This window comes from Perca fluviatilis, chromosome 6 (genome assembly GCF_010015445.1).
Source record: "Perca fluviatilis chromosome 6, GENO_Pfluv_1.0, whole genome shotgun sequence".
In the NCBI taxonomy this organism is placed as follows: Eukaryota; Metazoa; Chordata; class Actinopteri; order Perciformes; family Percidae; genus Perca; species Perca fluviatilis.
In genome coordinates, this window is record NC_053117.1 from 12,534,983 (window position 1) to 12,556,432 (window position 21,450).

The 21,450-nt window shown below is 41.3% G+C and overlaps 1 protein-coding gene across 1 annotated transcript in view; it reads right to left on the reverse strand.

Moving 5' to 3' along the window:
- Positions 1-20,303, reverse strand: part of LOC120561038 (voltage-dependent N-type calcium channel subunit alpha-1B-like) — a 261,579-nt gene extending 241,276 nt beyond the window's left edge. The window contains exons 1-4 of the mRNA XM_039804005.1: positions 20,272-20,303; positions 17,672-17,974; positions 15,121-15,226; positions 13,585-13,724 (exon numbers count right to left, since the gene is read on the reverse strand). Coding sequence (XP_039659939.1) covers positions 13,585-13,724; positions 15,121-15,226; positions 17,672-17,974; positions 20,272-20,282 — 560 coding nt within the window. The 5' untranslated portion in view covers positions 20,283-20,303. The remainder of the gene's footprint in view (positions 1-13,584; positions 13,725-15,120; positions 15,227-17,671; positions 17,975-20,271) is intronic.
- Positions 20,304-21,450: the final 1,147 nt, after the last annotated feature.

A 21,450-nucleotide genomic window follows, 5' to 3' on the forward strand; every position in this document is an offset into this window, starting at 1 on the left:
TCTGCTGAGAGAAAGCCAGGATCCTATGTTGATCCCAAGGCATTTACACAGCAAATACACAAACCGGCTCTCATCATAATCATATCAATATGCCTGTTGCTAAGGCTGTGCTACTCCTCAGTACATCGGAGACTACAGTGATCAAATAAAACAGACGACGGGCTTACAATAGTACAAAAAAAACTATTTCTTTCAACACAAAACATTTTTTACCAGACAATAGAAATCATGGCTATGGAAACTTTTCTGAGGCTTGGCTAGAATTACTTTCTAGCTAGTCTGGATCAACGACGGTTCATTTCTCGGACAGTTCCGGTGCTGCCGGAAGTTCCGCCAGATGTCTGTCATCTTTTGCTTTCTTTGTGTTGACCTTCTAAACTCCGGTTTGCTTAGGGGAACAGCAACCGGAACCTCCGAACATTACACGCTGAATGTGTCAGGTTTTGAAGAAAATGTGGATCATGCAATAAGGCAGGCCTGTTTGGTTATTTAAGGGAACGATTGTAAAGATTTACAAAGAAAATGTTTACGGCATTTCCTCTCTATCTGGACGTTTTGGGACCGTTTGGCTGGGATTTGCAATGGACAACATACACACTGCGATACACTGGTGAGAGCAAATGACGTGTAACCATGTATCCAGCTCATTTATCGCGTTACTGTATTGTGTGAGCAGTTAACTTAATTCAATATTGGATGTGGCGTTTTCTTTAGCTGGTTGCAAATGTTCAACTAAAACAAGTTCCTTCCGTTTTACAGATCCACCGTCTTTGGAACCGGAGATTAGTGCCGCCCAAGTCAATTGTGATTGGTTTAAAGAAATGCAAACTCCTGACCGTTTTTTCTCCTATCCCGGAGTGTATGACCTTCCTCTGCAGTGCTACTGAGACTACTTCCTAGCTAACTCCAGCCACAAAACTATGGCAGTGGCCGTGCACTGAGGGTGCAGCTAGAATAAGACATTTCTCTCAGGTGTAGAAAATGAGGGAACAACAATTCGGAGACTGATAAGAATGAAGCTAGCATAAAGTACTAGGCATTAATACGTTAACAAGTACTAGTTTTTGTTTTGGCAGAAAAGTAGAGCAAGGCTATGAGAACTGTAACAAAGATCACAGAAGATGGTAAGAGATTGATTTTAACAGCAGCAGATCACTCACATGTTCAACAATCTATACATTCACAGTTGAAAGGATTAAGGCATTCTGAAACTGGATACTAACGGCTGTGACGTGGTTTCTGAAAATGGCTTATAACAAAAAGGTTACATGTTTAAAGCCAGGCTACGTCGTTCATTTTGCTCAACATCAGCCACTGTGGCAATAACTGGCAATTACAAGAAACAGGCACATCAAATTTTCATTTTAATTTCACCTTCGTTCAAGCAATTATGGATTAAACATGTAAGTATGAGTCAAACGTTATTCTATCCACGTAGAGACTCGGCCTTGCTTGCAAGAATGCCTACAATATATTAAAATGCCATTTGTGCAGCAAGCTCAAGTCATAGCAACCTATAAAATGACAAATAAGCAAACTAAATCAAACAAAAATATCCACTAACGCCCAGTTAAATTACCAACTCATCTTTGCAAAGTCCACCATTTCTGCACCAGCATTAAAACAGAGGGCTAGATTTACTACCACTAGCGCAGTTTGCGCTGCGTCCTTTTATGCGAGTTCGGTAATAGCGCACGCTATGCTTCCACATTTTGCGTAGTATTTATCAACCCTGACACCCATCAGGCAATCAGCGTCTTTCTCCGCCCACTATACCGTTAATTGCGCTGTAGCAAAGCGGTACTTGTGCTATGATATGGCTGAGTGCAGACTGCGATATTCCCACTGCTGATGCTATGACTGTTTGAAATGATCCTGATGCCAGTATTTGTAATGTAGCGAGGAGTTTAACAACTGCTGGAATGGGATGTGAACGCTGAGTGGGAGATTCAATTTCATCTTTGATTTCTTCCAGTAACTCTAATATTGCATGGCTGCTTGATCCGTAACGCTAAATGATGTTGTGTTCACTGACAAAGTGTGATTCTTGTGTTAAAAATATTTTCAGCCTCGCCTATGTCTTCGTCTTGCTCAAATTACTGTTGCCATTTCACCAGCGTCATAAAGGTCTACGAGGAAACTCGATTGCGGCTGGTTTAGACCTGCTTTTAAGAGGCGGAGAATTTCCCCCGCAGAATAGAGGCGCGCTCTTACTGACAGTCTTTGTAAATACCACGGAATATATAATTAGGGGCACTTTGCGCTTATCCTCCCACCTTTTTGGGTGGAACTCCCACTTTCCCCACGACCCTCCCACGAACGCATATTGAAAGCGCAACTTGTCTCTTCTCGCTCATGTGGCAGACAATCTGCGATTTTACCCAAGTGCGCCCTGTTTGTAAATAGCCCGCATCGGTTACGTCCGTCTTTGCGACCAATTAGCGCCTGGAAACAGGCGCAAACGGCTTGATAAATCTAGCCCAGAGAGTCTTAGGGCTTCTTAAAACAGAGCCACCTTATTCCTGTTGTGAGACGTTGTATCAGTTATTGAAAATTATATATTTCACGGAAAAATATAACCATTCAGCCGAGCAGTGCTTTCCTAAGCTGCCTGGGTGGCAGTGGGGAGGGCAGGCTGCACTGTAGGAACGAGCCACTGCAGACATCCAACAGCAGCTGCTTTGATCCAGTCAGCTATAAAGAGGAGTGCTGAAGTGAATCTATTCCCTCTGCGTACAGCTCAATACAATATTGATCTGGGTGAGAGCATGGAGAGGCAGATATATGCTCTAATTAGCAACTCGCTACATCTTATTGGATCACGGTAGATGTTAGGCCTGGCCTACAGGACCTAAATCCAGGCTCTTCTGTTCAGCAAGCCCATCAAATCATCTGAATAGCAGCTCACGAAAGACAGCTCAGGCCCATGTCCTGACAGCAAACACATGTGCGATGTGCACTAGGATCAATTGATGGCATGTTAATGGTGTAAGAGTGAGACTGCCCCTGAACTGCCTCACACATGTACCATATATCATTTAGAAAATGTAGTGGTAACGGCAGAAGTAACGTTAGTAGTCCTGTAATACAAGCTGAAAAAACATGTCTTTCTTAACCCTGAAGTACAAAATTGACAATGAAAACCTTCGGTTTAACCCTCCCTGGACTGACAAATACTTGTTTATTTTACAGCCAGATCCAAGCTAAACCAATATGTTTAATTTGCAATGAGCGTGTTGCAGTGTTTAAAGATTACAATGTACGGAGGCACCACATTGAGAAACACCAGGTATTCCAGACCACTTTCCCGAGGGATTGCAGGAGAGGGCTGCAAAAGTGCAGAGTTTGATTGCATCTTACTACTACGATGGTGCGTTCATGCACAGCCCAAGAGAGAGCCACAGCAGCTTCCCTCCAAGTGGCCTGAATCCTGGCTGTTAGCACTTGTCATGAAAAGTGAGGCCAATCTTTTTTGCTACTGGTTCTGTGCACTGATAGCTCATTTTTGTTTGTATGCAATTTAAGATGTGCATGGGTCATATGTGACCAAAATTGTTTTTTATTTCAACTGGAGAAAAAAAAAAAAGTAGTATTGCTGCTACCTAAAGTTCTGTTAAATTACAGTTATTTTGCTTTTGATGTGCTTTTTGATGTGCCTGTGTCAGATGTGATAAAATTTGAAAGTGAAACAATGAATAATTTTTTTTTTTTATTACATTCATTTGTGTTGGATTAAAATCTGTCATTACTGCTGCTTTACTGGCCACTGAAAATGTGTGGCCTCACTGAATTGCTTTCCAATTGACGTTGTAATTAAAAAGCACTAATTTAGTAGATGGATTTTTCCAGTTTAAATGATTATTCTCGTTTAGTACAACTTGGTTGCTTGTTTTCTAAGTTTTGGTTATTTTGTTACCCAAGGTAACTGCTGAAATTTGGGAACACACTGACATTGCTACACTTACGTCTAATGAGACCGGTAAAAAAGCCCAGTCTTCATCATATTGTCTAAACCACTTTATTTGGTATACTGGATGAGCACATCTGAAATGTCCTTAATTGCATAGGAAAACTGAAAACTGAAATTACAGTAGGCAAAAGTTGTAGTTGGGAGTCAATCTGTCAAATGTTGACAGTTTGGGTAATACGTAAAACGTTTGCCTTTGGGTAGGATAAAGGATTAATAGTTTTTTATATCAAAATCACAATTTGAAAGTGCAATTTTGTAAGAGCCGCGATTTTAAGTATAATTTATAGTGTCTGAGCACAGATTAAGCCAGTGATTGTTCCTTTAATGGGCTATAACGGCAACTATTGCCAGTAAATCCACTCAGCTGCAGTTAATTCATAACAATTTGGTGAGACAGCAGAACAAAAAAAATTAAATACTTGGCTGTTAATATGCTTTTTGTATGGCGGTGTCTGTGCCTTTTACTCTTGGCAAAATATGGTTTTGTTAAATAAGAAACACCACCCACTATAATTACGATGCTTGAAAAAATTAAAATAAAAAAAAGCAGCGGGCCATGCCTTTTTGGCTTTCAAAAAAGGCGAACAGAGTGGCAAGTCTTTCTTTTGTAGGATTCCCTTAGGGTACAGATTTGATCATTGGCAAATTATCAAAAGATGTTTTATCAATATTAATAAAGTTATGAATATGGTTATTAATAACTGTATCAAATCGACAAACAATCAAAACGGGGCACCACCCTGCAAGTCAGGGACCAATAATCAAACTGTGGAACAGTCTCATTTCTGTGAAAATCCTTTAAAAGGAAACAAAGGAAGGGGTGATTTCGAGCGCGGACCCGTTCGACCAGCAATTATCACAACAAATACACAAATAATCACCAGCAACTGCTAATTAAGTATAATCGAATTTATTAACGTCACAATTATCAGTAGCCAATCAATAATCCTTCAATAATAAAACGTATATACATTTTACAATATCACAACCAAACAAAGCAAAAACAAACGCAGCATGTCTTGTGTCTTGTGTGTGTGTGTGTGCGTGTGAGAGAGAGTGAGTGAAAGAGGAGGGGCGGTGTCGAAATGTAGTTCTAATACAAAAACAACTCCAAAAATGGCTACTCCTGTGAGCTGCAGAAAACCATTTAGCCTCAAGAGGGCGGTAGTGGTGCTGGGTGCGCGGAGAGGGGCTGAAGAAGCCGAGGTGGGGGTTGCTAGGCAACGCGCACGTTTATACCATATGCTAAATCACCTATTAGCTCTATACAAACCCCACGTGGTTAAGTTAGCAGCGTTAGCTCGGGAGCTACGTGTCTAGCATATATGTCCGTGTGTGGGTTAGTAAAAGGAACAGAATAAAGGAGGAAAAGAAAAGAAACACTTTGATCTTAGTTATCGATAACGGCCAGCTCAGTGGCTAACAGCTGATTTCCGCGATTGTCTCGCAGACAGTAACTAAACTCCGTCAAAGGAGTGGTTTAGCAGGTAGCGCTTAAGGTTTTAACCCAGCTATTTAACACAACAAAATCAAACGGTATAATGATCAGTTATACATTCACAGCAACAGATTAGTAACCAGATATGGCCAATACATGATTACAATCAGATCACATTAATGGCACAAGCGGTAGCGAACCCTTTGCTCATTAATAACAAACCAAAACGCACTAGTTCTAACATCTGCCCAGAACTGTGTAAAAGCCTCCTTACTGTGTGCGTTTTGTCAGTTAATCTCTTGCCAGAGTTTAACGATCCGTTTCGTCCAGAGCAGGGGACGATACGTAATCCAGGTCGACAAAACAAGAAACAGAACGCCGTCCTTTTCTTGAATCCAGGCTGATTAAACCCGCTGCAGATGAGGGAATACTCGGCCAGTGTTTCCTCGGATCCCCTTTGTATATCAGACAGATATAAAATTGTCCCAGCTCAACTCGACCAGCGAGGTGATGCTGGCTAGCTAGTCCGGACTAGTGCTTCCTGTCAGCAACCGGGGGTCACCGTGAAAGCGAAGAAACACACGCCCCGACAGCTTTTATCCTTCCTCCGCCTCCTAGTGGCGGGGTGGTGCATTCAAAGACCCGACAGCCAATGGGAAAAGTGCAACCTTATCACAGGTGTGAAGCAGTTCTTTGTCTCACCACCAGTCTGCCTTGCCGTCCTCGTGTTGAATGCACATTCTCCATTTTGCGAAGTGGCGGCTTGTAGGAGTTTGGTGAAACTGGCTTTGGGATTCACATGTAGGCCAAGATCCTTTGTCTTGCCTTCAGCTCAATCTGAGCCAAATCACTGTTTAACCAGCTTCTTGGTCCCCAACACTTTACACAAACAACTGGAAGCTTACTGTAGTTCAACGATCTGCATGAGCCAGGTTTATCCACAGCTTTCTCTATGGGCCAGCCTCTCCTCTGTCCTCCTACCTCCCACTTCATCTATTTCATCCTAGTCTCGCATTGCCAGGCCTTCCTCCACAGCGCTGCGGAGGAAGGTCTGGCTAGTCCACACAGCATTCCATGGATGGGCGAAAAACATGCTCTGGTTTATTGGCATTTCTTTAAACCAATCACAATCGTCATGGGCTAAAGGCTCCAAAAAGAGCCATGGTGCCGTTGCAAAATAGGCTCGGGAAGGAACTTGTTTTGGTGGAACATGTGTACGTTTAAAAGTTGTTTTAATCATGCAACAGAAAACTCAGCTTGGAGAGATAGTCTAGCTAGCTGTCTGGATTTACCCTGCAGAGATCTGAGGAGCAGTTAACCATAGTCCACCGGATAAATAAATCCACCAGAGTTTAGAATTTCTACACAAAGAAAGCGGAAGGTACCGGACATCCGACCGAAAAAGAGTGACATCCGGCAGAATTTCCGACGGCAACGGAGCAATCCCGGAAGTGGAACGTCGTGAATATAGAATGGTGGTGGTGGTGGCGCAGTGGACATGACACATGCCTTTGGTGTGGGAGATCTGGGTTTGATTCCCACTGCAATACAGCAACCAATGTGTCCCTGAGCAAGACACTTAACCCCGTGTTGCTACAGAGGTGTGCAACCTCGGATATATAGCAATTGTAAGTCGCTTTGGATAAAAGCATCAGCTAAATGACATGTAATGTAATGTAATTTCAAACAATCACTGCATATGTTTGTGTTGAATCTAGGTGAGCTCAGGTAGCTCGGCAGTTGTTTGAATCCCACAGTCTCATGGCTCATCGCCCTAATAGCTCTGAATCATTCCCTCCAGGATTCAGAGCAGTGGCGCAGCTCATCCTGTCAGTCTGTGAAGCTTCAGTGCAGAGCTGTCAACAGTATCAGTCATCCGTCTGGTATCCAAACCCATCAGACATGACTTACCAGCAAAAACCTTGTCTCGTGTCCCTGTTTCTTGCCCAATCTGACTTTTTTTCATCAATGTTGCCACGTTCCCAGATCTCAGCTATTAACTTTATAGGTAAAATGTTATTATTACTAATAGGAATGACTAAGACCCAAGTTGTAATAAAACAGAATTACCATTTAAAAGGATAACCCCACCCTAAAATACTGCAGTAGATGATAGCTGATGACAACATGTTTATTCCATTGTCGTTCATTGAAAAATTCGCTGTAGGACAATGTCATGTTGGGTCAACTTGACTCTAGCTGAGCTACAATGCAGTTGGACAACAGATGCTAGGTAAAACTTCTGCAGTAAATATTGTCCCATAATCATACAGGAAGAGGTCTGTCATAGAAAAGGCAGAGACACCAGTTTGTCCAGCCACAGTCGCCTCAGTACACCAGAATAATAAGGAGCATGACTCTCCTCAACTATTTTCCACTGGAAACTCTCACTCTCCTGTTAGTATGCCATGACTGTCACTCTCTCCTCTTAAGTGTATAAATAACAGCTGAATGTCCAGCAGAGTTCATCTCTGTTTCTTGGGATTTATAAAGGCATTCTGGGAAACCCATGGAAACGTTGACTGAAGTAGAAGCAAGGCAGACTGAAATAAACTGAGTACACTAAACAAAATGAAATATGAAATCAACACATTATTATGCATTGAATACCTACAACGGTGTATTAGGGGCATTGTAGGAAAAATAATAATAATTACAGAGAGGGGGGAGGGGGGTAATATTCCAAGACTAAAGTTGTAAATTTCCGAGAAAAAACTCAGATACTTTTTGGGATTAAGTGAAAGAGTTACCAGATAAAAATATATAGATATTCTCTGAGATCCACAAACCAATGGGTATCGTCACTAATGCTACGTCCATTATTTTATTATTCGGTTGTACACCACTAATAGCTAGAGCATGTAACTCCCTCAAAAACCACAACTTTCTGTTTGTATACGAATTAAACGATGTGTTAACGTATTAATTAGTGGATTTAAGAGGTGTTGGTACAGCCTGTTCTCATGAACCATTCGTTCAAAAAGCTACAAAAAGATAACCACTATAATTTATAAGCATTCCACGTTTTTTTTTTAAACTGTATTGACTACATTGACTGCTGCTCAGGGTGGACAGGTGAGCGTTAACACACAGGACTTTCAAGCCAGAGAGCGGCGTTCGCTTCCCAGGGAAAACTAAAGCCTTCCACCCAGGAAATGTGCGTTCCTTAGGAGTGTTTTAATCCAAACCACGATCTTTTCCTAATCTTAACTAGTTGTTTTGGTGCCTAATCTTAACTTTCGTCGAAACGCTCATTTTGTGGAGAAAATTTAACCGTAATGTCCGCCGAAACGACTGGCAGCTTGCAGTGCTCTGTACCCGGCTCAAAGTCACCTGTTTTCGGGTAACTGAACCACACACTACCGCTGATTAAACAGAGTTCTGTAGCCGACGTCACAAAGCTCTGTAGCTGCTTAAACAACTAGCATCTGCCGCTGGGCACAGTGTAATTATAGCTATATACAGTATAACAGTTTAACCCTCTTCATACTAATTGTTGTGGTTGATGACCCACTCCATCTTTTCATTCAACATTAAAGAAAATTGTGAATGTCATATGCTGATATAGCAAAGAAGTTGCTGAGCTGATATTTTGAGGTCCTGTGCAAATGAGCTGAATGCAGTGAGTCATTGCTAATGCCTAATGCCTAATTGCTATTGGTTTGTATAAAGCACATCCTGCAGGAAATGGATATCCTCATGGAGAAGTGATTTGTTTGCATGTGTGTACGCATGTTTTAGTGCGCCCGATTGCATGTGTATCGTTCATCATGCATGCACTTTATACGAGGGATCCGGTATCAACCCCGACAACGTCAGAGTAGCGCGGCACTGATAGAAAGTCCAGACTGCTGCTGTAATGGTCTCTATCCACCACCCGGCCCTCAGTTATATCATGTCAGCCTACTCAGCTCCAATTCAATCAGGTCTGCTTGGGCCGCTCCCACACATGCGCGCACACACAGACACACAGACACACACAATGTCAGCAGTGAAACGGAGGGGTTTGATCTCCCACAATTTAACTGGTTGAGGCGGCAGATATGGACTTGACTCCGGTCAAAGAATCAGGCTCCAGAGGAGAGTATGTCTGGTTAACAGAGCTGTTGTTGTTTGTGGGCTTTCCAACAGGACTACAACCACGACTACATTTTGTGTCTGCCCTATTTCTGATACTGTGGCGGCAGAAATATGTGGTAACGGTTATAATCTAACAGATTATTCTTCATATTCCATGACATTGAATACAATCAAGAAACAAACATTTTTATTTATTTTTTTACACATATACTATGGCGGGCCGCCACTTCCAAATCAACATAGAGGAAACACTGCTTATGTATATTAGCTCTGTGTATTATACGGACGCTCCCTGTTGACCCAACTTGGACCGATGCCTGATGATCTCCTTGGTGTGTCAGCACCTTAAGCTCTACACTACTTTTTTCTTTTTTAGTTACTGTTTAGTCTAGTCTATTTCTTTAGTCAAGGGATGCTCAAGCAAAATATTCCATTATATCACTGATAGCCCGGTAGAGACCCCCTCCCCCCCCGATCCTTACATAGTTTGACGTTGCACATGCACAGTACTGATCTCAGTACTCATTCATTTTGGTATAAAATTCAACTTGCACACTTAAAAACTGCTAAAGGGATAATGCTGGTATTATCAACAATCATTTATAGTAAAAGACTGGTATGGGCCTAGAATAAACCCCTTATGGATGAACATGCAGGGACACAAAACAGATCTTGGCATCATTCCAGCAAAACCAGACTCATGCTGGTGGATAGCATTTATCATATTTTCCACTGACTGCTTCCCCTTCTTTTCAGCCAACAGGAACAAAGGCTCAGTGACTTCCAGTTGGAAGGGCGGTTGATGAGAGGTTTGGGAATTAGCAGAGGCCCTGCTTATTCCAATGAGGTTCCTGACACAAATCCCAGTAGATGGGACAAATAAATCTCTGTATCATAGGGGTGTCACGATTCTCTAGCCTGGTTAACACCAGACCCTTCTCAGTTGTAACTGAGAGTGGGTCTGGGAAAGGTTCATTGACAGTTCATTTCCAAATGAGCGTCACCATCGGACGCCACTGAAATGCCTCTGGGCGCAACTGGATAGTCCTTCAACCAATCAGACCAACAATCCGGGTGACGCTGCGCTTCGCTAGCCGTCATGTTGAAAGTAAACAAAAAGCTGCTCCCCGTCGCTGCGCTATCGTCGTCGCGTAAAGCCCGCCTCAATGGTTGTGATTGGTGTAAAGCCCGCCAACGGTTGTGATTGGTGCCTTGATTTTGGGGACATTGGAAATGGGTTTGAATGGGGTCTTCGCCAGACTGACTTGCAGAGCAAATCTCAAATTTGCCCGGAACTTCGTCAGGGTTTACCCAGGCTAACGATTCTCCAAATCCTCGATTCACTTACATTTTCGATTCTAAGGTCACGATTCGATTCAATTCTCAATTTTTACATTATTTATTTATTTTTAGACTAGACTTTTATGCAATATAATATCTGACCTTTGTGTGCAATGTGCCACACTACATTGTCAAATTTAAAACATTTATTAACAACATAATGTTACAATAACATATCTTCAGTCAATTGGAAACATAAACAAAAATTGACCAATAAAGTAAAAACTAAAAAAAAGGTTTGCCGACAATGCCGAGGGCAGACGCTTCGCAGCACACACAGCGGCTGAGCAAGAAAACAGAGAGGGTGACTCGGCAGTCCGCTAACTTTTTGCTCTCTCTAATATAACCAATATCAGCTGCTCTGTTTAGGCTACAACATGTACATGCAGGCTGAAATTCAACCGTGCAGTTTTTTCAGGATAAAGCTATAAGCAGAAGGAATCTCTGCTAGCTGCTAGGCTAAAGTGCAACGGTAAACACACAGAATATGGTACACGCACATAGCAGAGCTTCCAAACTGTGTGTTTTTTTGTCGACAACACGAACGTTGTCAACATAATTCACTGGAAATCCAAAATACTTCCACACTTTCACACACTTCAGTGAAAGAGGAGGGGGCTCAAGTTCTGTCGATGGGTCTCCAGCATCTGCAGTTGCCGTGCTATCTTTTGACTGGCTCTAGCCATGTTACAGGAGGTTGACTGACTCACAGCACTTGACAAGCCGACCGGACGTGACATGGGGGAGTGGCAGTATCGACGATTATTATTATTAATTATTATTATTATATTATAAATATTCAAGATTGTGGCTTAATTTCGATAAATTTAGATTTAAAAACCGAAATCGTGACACCCTTACTGTATCATTATGTAAGAGAGGCTGGGCCGTCCCCTAGTGGAAACTGCAAGCGCCAAGGGACTTTCTGCAGTGCAACAGCATCCTCTGTCACTACCCCCGCCCTTCCCCAACAACACTGCAGCCTCCTCTGCTCTCCATCCACCCAACACCAACAGCACCTATTCCCATACTAGCTTTCTCATCCAATACCAAGAGATCCTCTGTTTACTCCACTGAGATGATAGAATGAAAAAAGAGCTTACAACTGGGTTAACATCTTAAAGCCTGCTTGGCATGTATACAGCATAAACCAGTAACTATATGGCAATATTGTGTAGTAGGTATACGATATAGACAGTACAATCAACTGCTGAGAGGATCAAAGACAACATTTCACCCGTTCTATTAGTCCACACCGATTACAAACACTTTAGCCAAGTCAGCAGAAAGTATTGATGCCATTCAAGACTGGGGCCAAAGTATGGGCACAACACCTCGCTGATTTCATACTATAGTTTAAATCTTTTGAATGCACAATACAAATATGAGTAATGGATAAATGGTTGAAATAGTTAGCCAAAAGTGATCGGTCAGATAAAACCACAGATCTATAAAAAGTCAGATTTTCATGAGCTCAGAAAAACAGCCGTGTTTTCAGCTTTGTGATGATGCATTTTCCAGCTGATCCAAGAGGGTTAGGGTTAGTTTATTTAGCCTCTGAGATGTTGCGGAGAAGAAGTATAAAAATGTATAAAATGGTAATACTCAAGAAAAGTACATGTACCTCGAATCTGTAAATAAATACAGTCCTTGAGTTAATGAATTTAGTTGCATTCCCCCACTGGAAAAAAAGTATTGGATTAATGTCTCAAATAGCTAAAAGTAATTTATAAATGGTTGAAAGTATGAATGCAAACTTAACCAAACCAACCATTGCATGAAAACTTGAACTTTTTTTGTGTATTTGAATTTATTGGGCAGGAATGTCAGGCTGTGAACCACTGGTATAGGGTAAGTGTCCACAGTGAGCTCATGCATTTTTCATCATGGTCAACATTTATATGGCATGTGGGTAGTGATGTAAGGTGATGTGATTGTAGAATGATTTCCATTAAATATTACTTCAGTTACCTTTCCTTTCTTTGTATCAGGCTGAAATGTTTTCATGCTTGTGATTATCTCTTTCTAGAGTACATAAACGTATTTCTCAAGAATTCTCTCTTGTAGTCCTCCAATGTTATAGTACGTATCGGCTGAGCTCAGAAGTGCAGCTGCAAACTTTCAAAACTGTCTGAAGCAATTTCAGAAGCATCAGTGACGTTGACGTTCGAACCTTCGGACGTCATCAATCGCATGGTAGTCGTCATTCGACACAAGCTCCGACACAACGTGCTGTAACAGTCCATTTCACAAGGACGAAACAAGCTCGGACCATTACTACTGAAAACTCAAAATGATTTTTAACTGAAGGCAAACCTCGTTATTGCTGGGAAATGTGTATGGTTTTCATAATTTCTAAATGTGTGATGATGGGGCAGTGCAACAAAATATCTCGCTGAAATCCGATTGTTGCACTAATTTCTGCACTGTACATACAATGATTTTCCTCTGGTTTAGTGCATGTCTAATGTGGACAATTTCACCTTATCGAGAATCTGATTATTCAGACAGGAAGAAAACACCCTGCCATCTGGAATGGCTTGGCTCTACTGATCATTAGACAAACACACACACACACACACACACACACACACACACACACACACACACACACACACACACACACACACACACACACACACACACACACACACACACACACACACAGGAGTGCTCCCCTCCCACCATTAATCGCTGCTGCCCATCAGCTCTGTCAGCTAGCAGCTGTATAAGCCATTAGGCCAGTGCTACTCACCCTGTTAGGACCACCACAAAGTCCATTACATTCCAGCCATTACGCAGATAGGTGCCTTTGTGAAAGGCAAAGCCCAGGGCGATGATCTTGATGCCAGCCTCAAAACAAAATATTCCGATAAAATAGGGCTCTGTGTCGTCCTGTTAAAAAGAAGAAGAGTAGAGTAAGGAGGATTCATGAAATCACAGACATTCCATCTGGCGTGCCAATAAAATCTAAATTGGCCAGTCAATGTCATCAACCTCCAATAACATTAAGGGTCCATATGATTTTCTTTAACAGCTTCAGAGTATCAGCCTGTAGGTCTATAAGATTCAGTGTCCCATGAGCATCTACAGTGCTTTATCAGATGCTTCAACACCCTGAGGAACTCTCAGGAACTACTAATATTGAAGACACTGAAGTCATGTCCTCTGACTTTCTTTCTGGGAATTTGGCACCTCAGGATCTGAACGTCTCCCGCAGATTAAAAACAAATTACACATGGTGCGTATTTAATTAGGGGATTCCAGTATTAATAGATTCAGTATATTTCAATTTAGTTAGTTGAATTTCTTTTTAGATGCATTCTTTTTGGTGTCTGGTTAGAATTTGTGTGAGGAGGTTAAGGCTAAGTATTTCTAAAAAACCTGCTACGGCCATGTTCAGTAACCACTTTGCAGTAGTCCAGTTCCTTTTTTGTTAAGAAAGCTGTCATGTCAACTAAACAATGAATTGATTAATGGAGAAATAAGTGGCAGATTAATCGATAATGAAAATAATTGTTAGTTGCAGCCCTACCACGCACAGGGACACAGCTCCCTGACAGGAGTCAAGACATACTAATTTGTCTCCAGAATGTTTATTGGGGCTATAGATAAATAGTTAGGTAAAGGCGTTAAAGCTGTATAGGAGATTTTATAATGCAGTGACACTATCCTGATGACACATCTGATCACTTCATATCATCATGAACTCTGTGGTACGTCCATCAGATAGGGGTTCAGCCCATCTCAGGGAGTGGATCAATGAAAGCGGGCAGCTCAGAGGCTCCTTGCCTCCGGGAGTGACATTTTATTCGTATAACAGCCCTGCCCCTGCCACCACCAGCTCTTTGATTGGACAGAAGGGTTCACAGCACTTGTTTCTTTAGTGGAAAGATTCAACACGAGATCTGGGGTAGGGGGAGGGCGCAACAGGGGTAACCTGAGGTAATGATACACAGGGAGATCAAAGGCAGCACTGCAGGGTTCTGACTGCTGAGGAGGGACTCATTCTGACACTGAGGGGAAAAATGAAATGTAATCCTTCTTTGTATTTAAAACAATGTTTAACATAAATCCAATGTTGAGCAGTTCATAAAAGCAGAATTACTATTGCTGCGTGTTTTCAGCTCATATTTAAAAAAAAAAACTTAAGGCATTTTGGCTCTGAAATTTCCAAATCCATGATCGCATTTTCAGATAGAGCATAGCATCACAGTGTAGAGATTTTTTACTATTCTATGAGACATGAAGAGCTGTACAGAAGGAAATGAAAAGCAGTCGTGCAACTTACCAAACGCTCTGACATTGGTGTTTTGTCTGACGCCGGTAGGTGTTGCTCCAAGGCCAGCACAATGCAGTTGGCAATAATGGTGGCCAGGATCATGTACTCAAATGGAGTGAAAAATGTTAAGGAACTCTCATGGAAAGCAAATTCAATGGTCTCGAAACATGTAAACACAAATCACACCATTAAACCAATACATACAATTTTCCAATGAAAAATGTAAAGAAAATTCTCCCCAAACTGAAAAACCACTACTGGAAACATACTTTTTTTGACCTAAGTTGTTGCTTGGTGGTGCATTGTTCCAACAAATGTTAAGACATAAGGTCGAACATGAATAAATTTGTTGAAGCAGCTACAATTAATTTTACAGCAGATATCTTTGGCTAGTTCATGCATTAATGGTAAATATCAGCTTTGGTGTCAGTTTTTTTTTTTTTTTTTTATTGATGTTACAAGACATGAATACACATTTGGTCATATAATACATATTTTTTTATCTTGTCCTACAACGTCTTCTTTTTCCCCCAGAACTAAATGAACACCCCCCCCACCCCCACCCCACCCACAATAAGAAAAAAAAAATAACAAAAGATTAAACTAAAAAATACTGGTAGCAAGAACGGTGTCAGTTTTTTTTATATATAATTAAAAGAAAATAGCTTCTTTCTGTCATACCAGGAGAAATCCATGAACAGACCCAGAATGCAATGCAGCAATAAAATAAAACATACTGTAGGATCTTTCATTAGAGCATCTACTCCCATCAGCCCCCACCCCACCTCATTAAAGCCGACTTTCAAATCCCACAGACCTAATTTATGATGCAGACTTCCTGTTTAATTTTTAAATTCACATGCCCAGGCTGAGATTACCCTGATTACATCACCAGGGTCATTTTCTCAGACTTTGGAAAGCTCCCTGAAGACATTATATAACAGTTTTCATCGGCTGACTAGTCCTCATGAGCAGTTAAACTGAACTTTATGTGTACATTTGGTGGATTGTCCTTTTTACCTCAATGGACACTAACTAGCTGGTGAGCTAGTTGTATTTATACTGACATACAGTCCTCCTTAGAAGCAAGTTCACACATCTTCTCTTTTACTGTCAGTTAAAAAATGTTGGGTCCCTCATCAGTATGCAACATTTCTGCAGTGTTGTATAACAGGAGAGTTTATTATTCCTATTATTTCAAAACATTATACACAAATTTGTGCAGATTATTGGCTATTCCAACATCCCCTCAGGACAGTTCCAGCTCTGCCAGGAGGAGGACATCTGCAGGAGAGACAGCTGGCCACTGGGCCTCCAGATGCTCGGGGCCACAATAGAGCCTCCTGCAGCGTTGCCATGATTGCTCTGCATCAGGATAAAGGGCTGAGTTATGCACTGCATCAATGTTTGCTCAGCACTGGGGGTTACCCACCAGTGTCTTAAGCATTGCAACACCTATAACACTCATTCACATATGAGGTATTTTAACAATGGCTTTCCTCCCAGAAAGTAGGACTGCTAATTCAAAAGCTGCATCCTGCTGCATTTTATTGCAACAGCCTGTTTGTTTGGTGTCACACCCATGCAGTTTGCCACCGCCTTGATGCTGAGGCCAGTGTGCTGTTTGCTGGGAGTTCAGCACCCTGGACAGCACCATCTGCAGACTACAGCCTTCACAATGAAATGTCAGAGACAATGGTCTGCCAAGTAAACCTGCACAAAAGTGTCATCAAGAAGTCCATAAAACAACAATAAAATCGTGCTATATCCTAACCCAATTAATTAATATATTAATATAATTAAGGATAGAATGTACGAATGCCTGTTCTGACCAGAGGTTTCATTCAATACACAATAGAGATGAACAACAGATATCTTCCTGGATTAAGAGCACACGTTCTTTTTCAAATGAGAGTCGAAGAAAATAAAAAAAATACCTTGACAAGAAACCCATGTAATAGAACACTTGGCATGAATCAAATTTATAAAATGAAGTAAAACATAAGTAAAAACAGCAATCAGCATGCACTGATTCTTCCCAAAGGGTCTAGCTTTTGGTAATTGCTAATCGATTTTCTATCGAAGTTCTCTTTTCTCTGAGGAGAAATGTGATAGAAGCACACATAACCCGATTAGAAATGTGGCTCTTTGAGGTTCTCTTCTTGTCAACAGTTGTTTCCGACATACATGTAAGGTTTAAATAGGAGCTGGCAGAATATTCATTCTACAGAAAATTGGCTGATTAGATCCCAATTGTGGCACAAGCTACCCAATTCCCTCTATATTTAAGGCTGTGGAAACAACAGGAGAACCAACTGAAGTTTTACATGTTAGTGATAAAAACGCTTCTTTGCATATATGGTAGGCTATATATGCCAAATTAAAGAGACTATGATTTTGTTTCATTTAAGATAGTGTATCATTACCTAGATAGCCTACATCTTCTGCCGGTAAAAAAAAAAAAAAAAAGTACCTTAAATAGACATACTTTAGAGTTGGGCGTAATGATTACGGGATAGAACGACCATGTATGATGGTTAGACTAGACTGTAAAGGATATGGCCATTCCGTGATCTTTTTGGCATATTTCCGTATGATATTATCCTCGCTGAAGATGAACAGAGAGCGGTTAACGGAGAGGCAGCTGTGTTTGACTGGAATGGGGTTGTAAATAGCCATGGTCCTGGCTCTCTGGGCCATCGTCTGCTTGTACATCCTCTGGACCCCCGGAGGCCCCGGCAGCCGGCTGGCCCCTCTGGCCGGGCCCACGGGACACATGCCTCCATAGCGGCTAGACAGTTCGTCTTCAAAGCGAGCCATTCCGGGATAGCACAGATCTTTCTGGAGAAACCAAAACTGACACCTGGCAATAAATGGAGAAGAAGCATCACAACACACACTGCCCCGTAGCCCAGGTCCTTTAGGTGCGTGTAACGTCCACGAACATAAGAGTCAAACATTCACAACAAATTAAATGAGAGAGAGGGGGGGGGGGGTCTCTTTTTCATCAACGTTAGTCTGTTATTGCCTCGTCTCTGCTGCTTCCCATGCTGTCAGTCTCCCCGATTTGAAATTGTTGCTCAAAGTTTAGATTGTCAGATTCCATGATGCATCATTTTTCACGGTGTCTTCGGCTGACATGCCCTGGTCCTTAAAGGGGCTGAAATATACCGGCGTCAACGCTTCAAGTCCGTGCTCCACAGGACGCTCTTTAAATACAGCTGAGAAAATAACCGCGAACCGTCAGAATAGATTTTCCTCCACAAACGACACGGTTTCTGATTCTGTTCCCTAAAGACTTGTTTGCATTTCGAGTTAAACGCGGAACGACTCTTCTTTGAACTGTCTCGCCCCGCGGCCAAGGTAAGAAAACGAGCCGCCCTCAGCTTCCTCGTATCGAAAAGAAATCACGGCAGAGGCGATTGTTTCCGTAAACTGGCCGTTAATGTGACTGGTAGAGACACTACTTTCTCCACTGCTCCCCATCCAGAGACACCCCACCGTGATAGAGAAGACGCCAGTCAGTGGCTCCACCTTGACCAGCCCTGTTACCATAGAAACAGGGAGGAGAGAAGAAATACAAGACTTCCGTGATAACTGTCAAAATAAGAGTGATAAGAAGACGCAGGGTTCGTAGCCTACACATTTTCCAAGGTCAAATTCAAGCACTTTTCAAGTACTTTCAAGGTCCATTTTAAAGCTTTTTCCAGCACTTTACACCACCGTTAATAACAGACCAGTACTAGTCAAAATGATTATTTAGCGTTTTTAATCACGAGATAATGCTATGAACAGCCACAATTGTGTTTCGTAATAGCACAAGGATCAGATCTTTTAAGCAAAAAACAAGTTTTATTTTTCAAAAATGTATCACTGTCTAAGTAGACTTGGCTTGCTATCTAACCTGCCTGAGTCAACAGATGTTTATGAGCTAAGTGGGTCCAGTCAAAGACCGTCTCTGGTCCATTGAAGGCCTACACCGGAGGAGGACGGAACTTCCGGTAAAATCTTTTAGATTTGAGCAAAAAAAGTTGCAACGATTCTTGAGGCAAAATTAGAAAATGTGAAGCCCATACCTCAAAGAAATATTGACATTAAAATGTTTTTATTGATATACGTCTCTTAAGCCATTCCTACTCCATAATGCACGTTCTGCCAACCTGAACAAACTGGAACTTTCCTGCACATGGTCTGGGAGTGTGAACAGGTGCATGAGTTCTGGAATAAATATCAATAATATCTGATGTGATAGGATGTCATCTTCCTACTGACCCGATTGTTTTGTTACTTAATGATGACTCTAAATTACACCTACTTGGGCGACAGAAGAAAATTTGGCTAGCCGGATCAACTGTGACTAAAAAATGATAGCTCAGCGCTGGCTCCCCCGCTTTTGTTCAATTGTGTTTGTATGTTCTAAAATATAAAAATAATAAAAAATTGATCTAAAAAAAAAAATTTTATTGATAAAAATTAAGCAAACATATGCTTCTGCTTCTAGCTGACTATACAATTATAACATAGGACTTTTGAGATGTTTGAGTTAGGCTATATTTATTAATTCACAGAGATTAAAATCAAACCGAACTAATGGTAGGCTATGTAGCTAAACAACAATGGAAATGTGTAAAAGTGAAAAAAGTCTGGAAAGGCTTATGGATTACCTTAATCTAAACAATTTGAAGCTGATTTATATTATTTAATTTTATGACATTGAAAAAAGAACACAATTACAAAACAGAGATTTAAGTATTTTATAAAAATACGCTGTAAGACTTAAAAGAAGATGTAATTTTTACCACATGAGAAATTTATAAAAAATATAGTTCCACTAGTTAGGAGCTTTGTATTGCTTGGGAAACAAAAGATAAAATGAGTGTATGTTTGAGTTAAAGTGAATCTGTGAATTCATTTGAACATACAGTGGGTTCGGAAAGTATTCAGACCCCTTTACATTTTTCACTCTTTGTTTCATTGCAGCCATTTGCTAAAATCAAAAAAGTTCATTTTATTTCTCATTAATGTACACTCAGCACCCCATCTTGACAGAAAAAATGAGAAATGTAGAAAGTTTTGCAAAATTATTAAAAAAGAAAAACTGAAATATCACATGGTCATAAGTATTCAGACCCTTTGCTGTGACACTCATATTTAACTCACATGCTGTCCATTTCTTCTGATCCTCCTTGAGATGGTTCTACTCCTTCATTGGAGTCCTGCTGTGTTTAATTAAACTGATTGGACTTGATTAGGAAAGGCACACACCTGTCTATATAAGACCTTACAGCTCACAGTGCACATCAGAGCAAATGAGAATCATGAGGTTGAAGGAACTGCCCAAGGAGCTCAGAGACAGAATTGTGGCAAGGCACAGGTCTGGCCAAGGTTACAAAAGAATTTCTGCAGCACTCGAGGTTCCTAAGAGCACAGTGGCCTCCGTAATCCTTAAATGGAAAAAGTTTGGGACGACCACAACTCTTCCTAGACCTGGCCGTCCAGCCAAACTGAGCAATCATGGGAGAAGAGCCTTGGTGAGAGAGGTAAAGAAGAACCCAAAGATCACTGTGGCTGAGCTCCAGAGATGCAGTAGGGAGATGGGAGAAAGTTCCACAAAGTCAACTATCACTGCAGCCCTCCACCAGTTGGGGCTTTATGGCAGAGTGGCCCGACGGAAGCCTCTCCTCAGTGCAAGACATATGAAAGCCTGCATATAGTTTGCCAAAAAACACATGAAGGACTCCCAGACTATGAGAAATAAGAGTCTCTGGTCTGATGAGACCAAGATTGAACTTGTTGTTGAACAGTGAAACATGGTGGTGGCAGCATCATGCTATGGGGGTGTTTTTCAGCTGCAGGGACAGGACGACTGGTTGCAATGGAAGGAAAGATGAATGCGGCCAAGTACAGAGATATCCTGGAAGAAAACCTTATCCAGAGTGCTCAGGACCTCAGACTGGGCTGAAGGTTCACCTTCCAGCAAGACAATGATTTTAGCAAAAACTTTCTACATGTCTTTTTTTTCTGTCAAGATGGGCAGCTGAGTGTACATTAATGAGAAATAAAATGAACTTTTTTGATTTTAGCAAATGGCTGCAATGAAACAAAGGGAAAAATTTAAAGGGGTCTGAATACTTTCATACCCACTGTATTTCCCCTCTCTGAACTGTATTTTCGTTAATGAACAGAGTACATATTTGAGACATTTTTATTAAAAATTGTAAGGAGTTGTTTTCTAAAATAACTTCAGATAGTGCCTGTGTGAAGAATCTTCACCAAACAAATGATGTAATAAAATTTCATATTATTAAAGCCATTTACAAGTGCGCTTTCTATCAATGT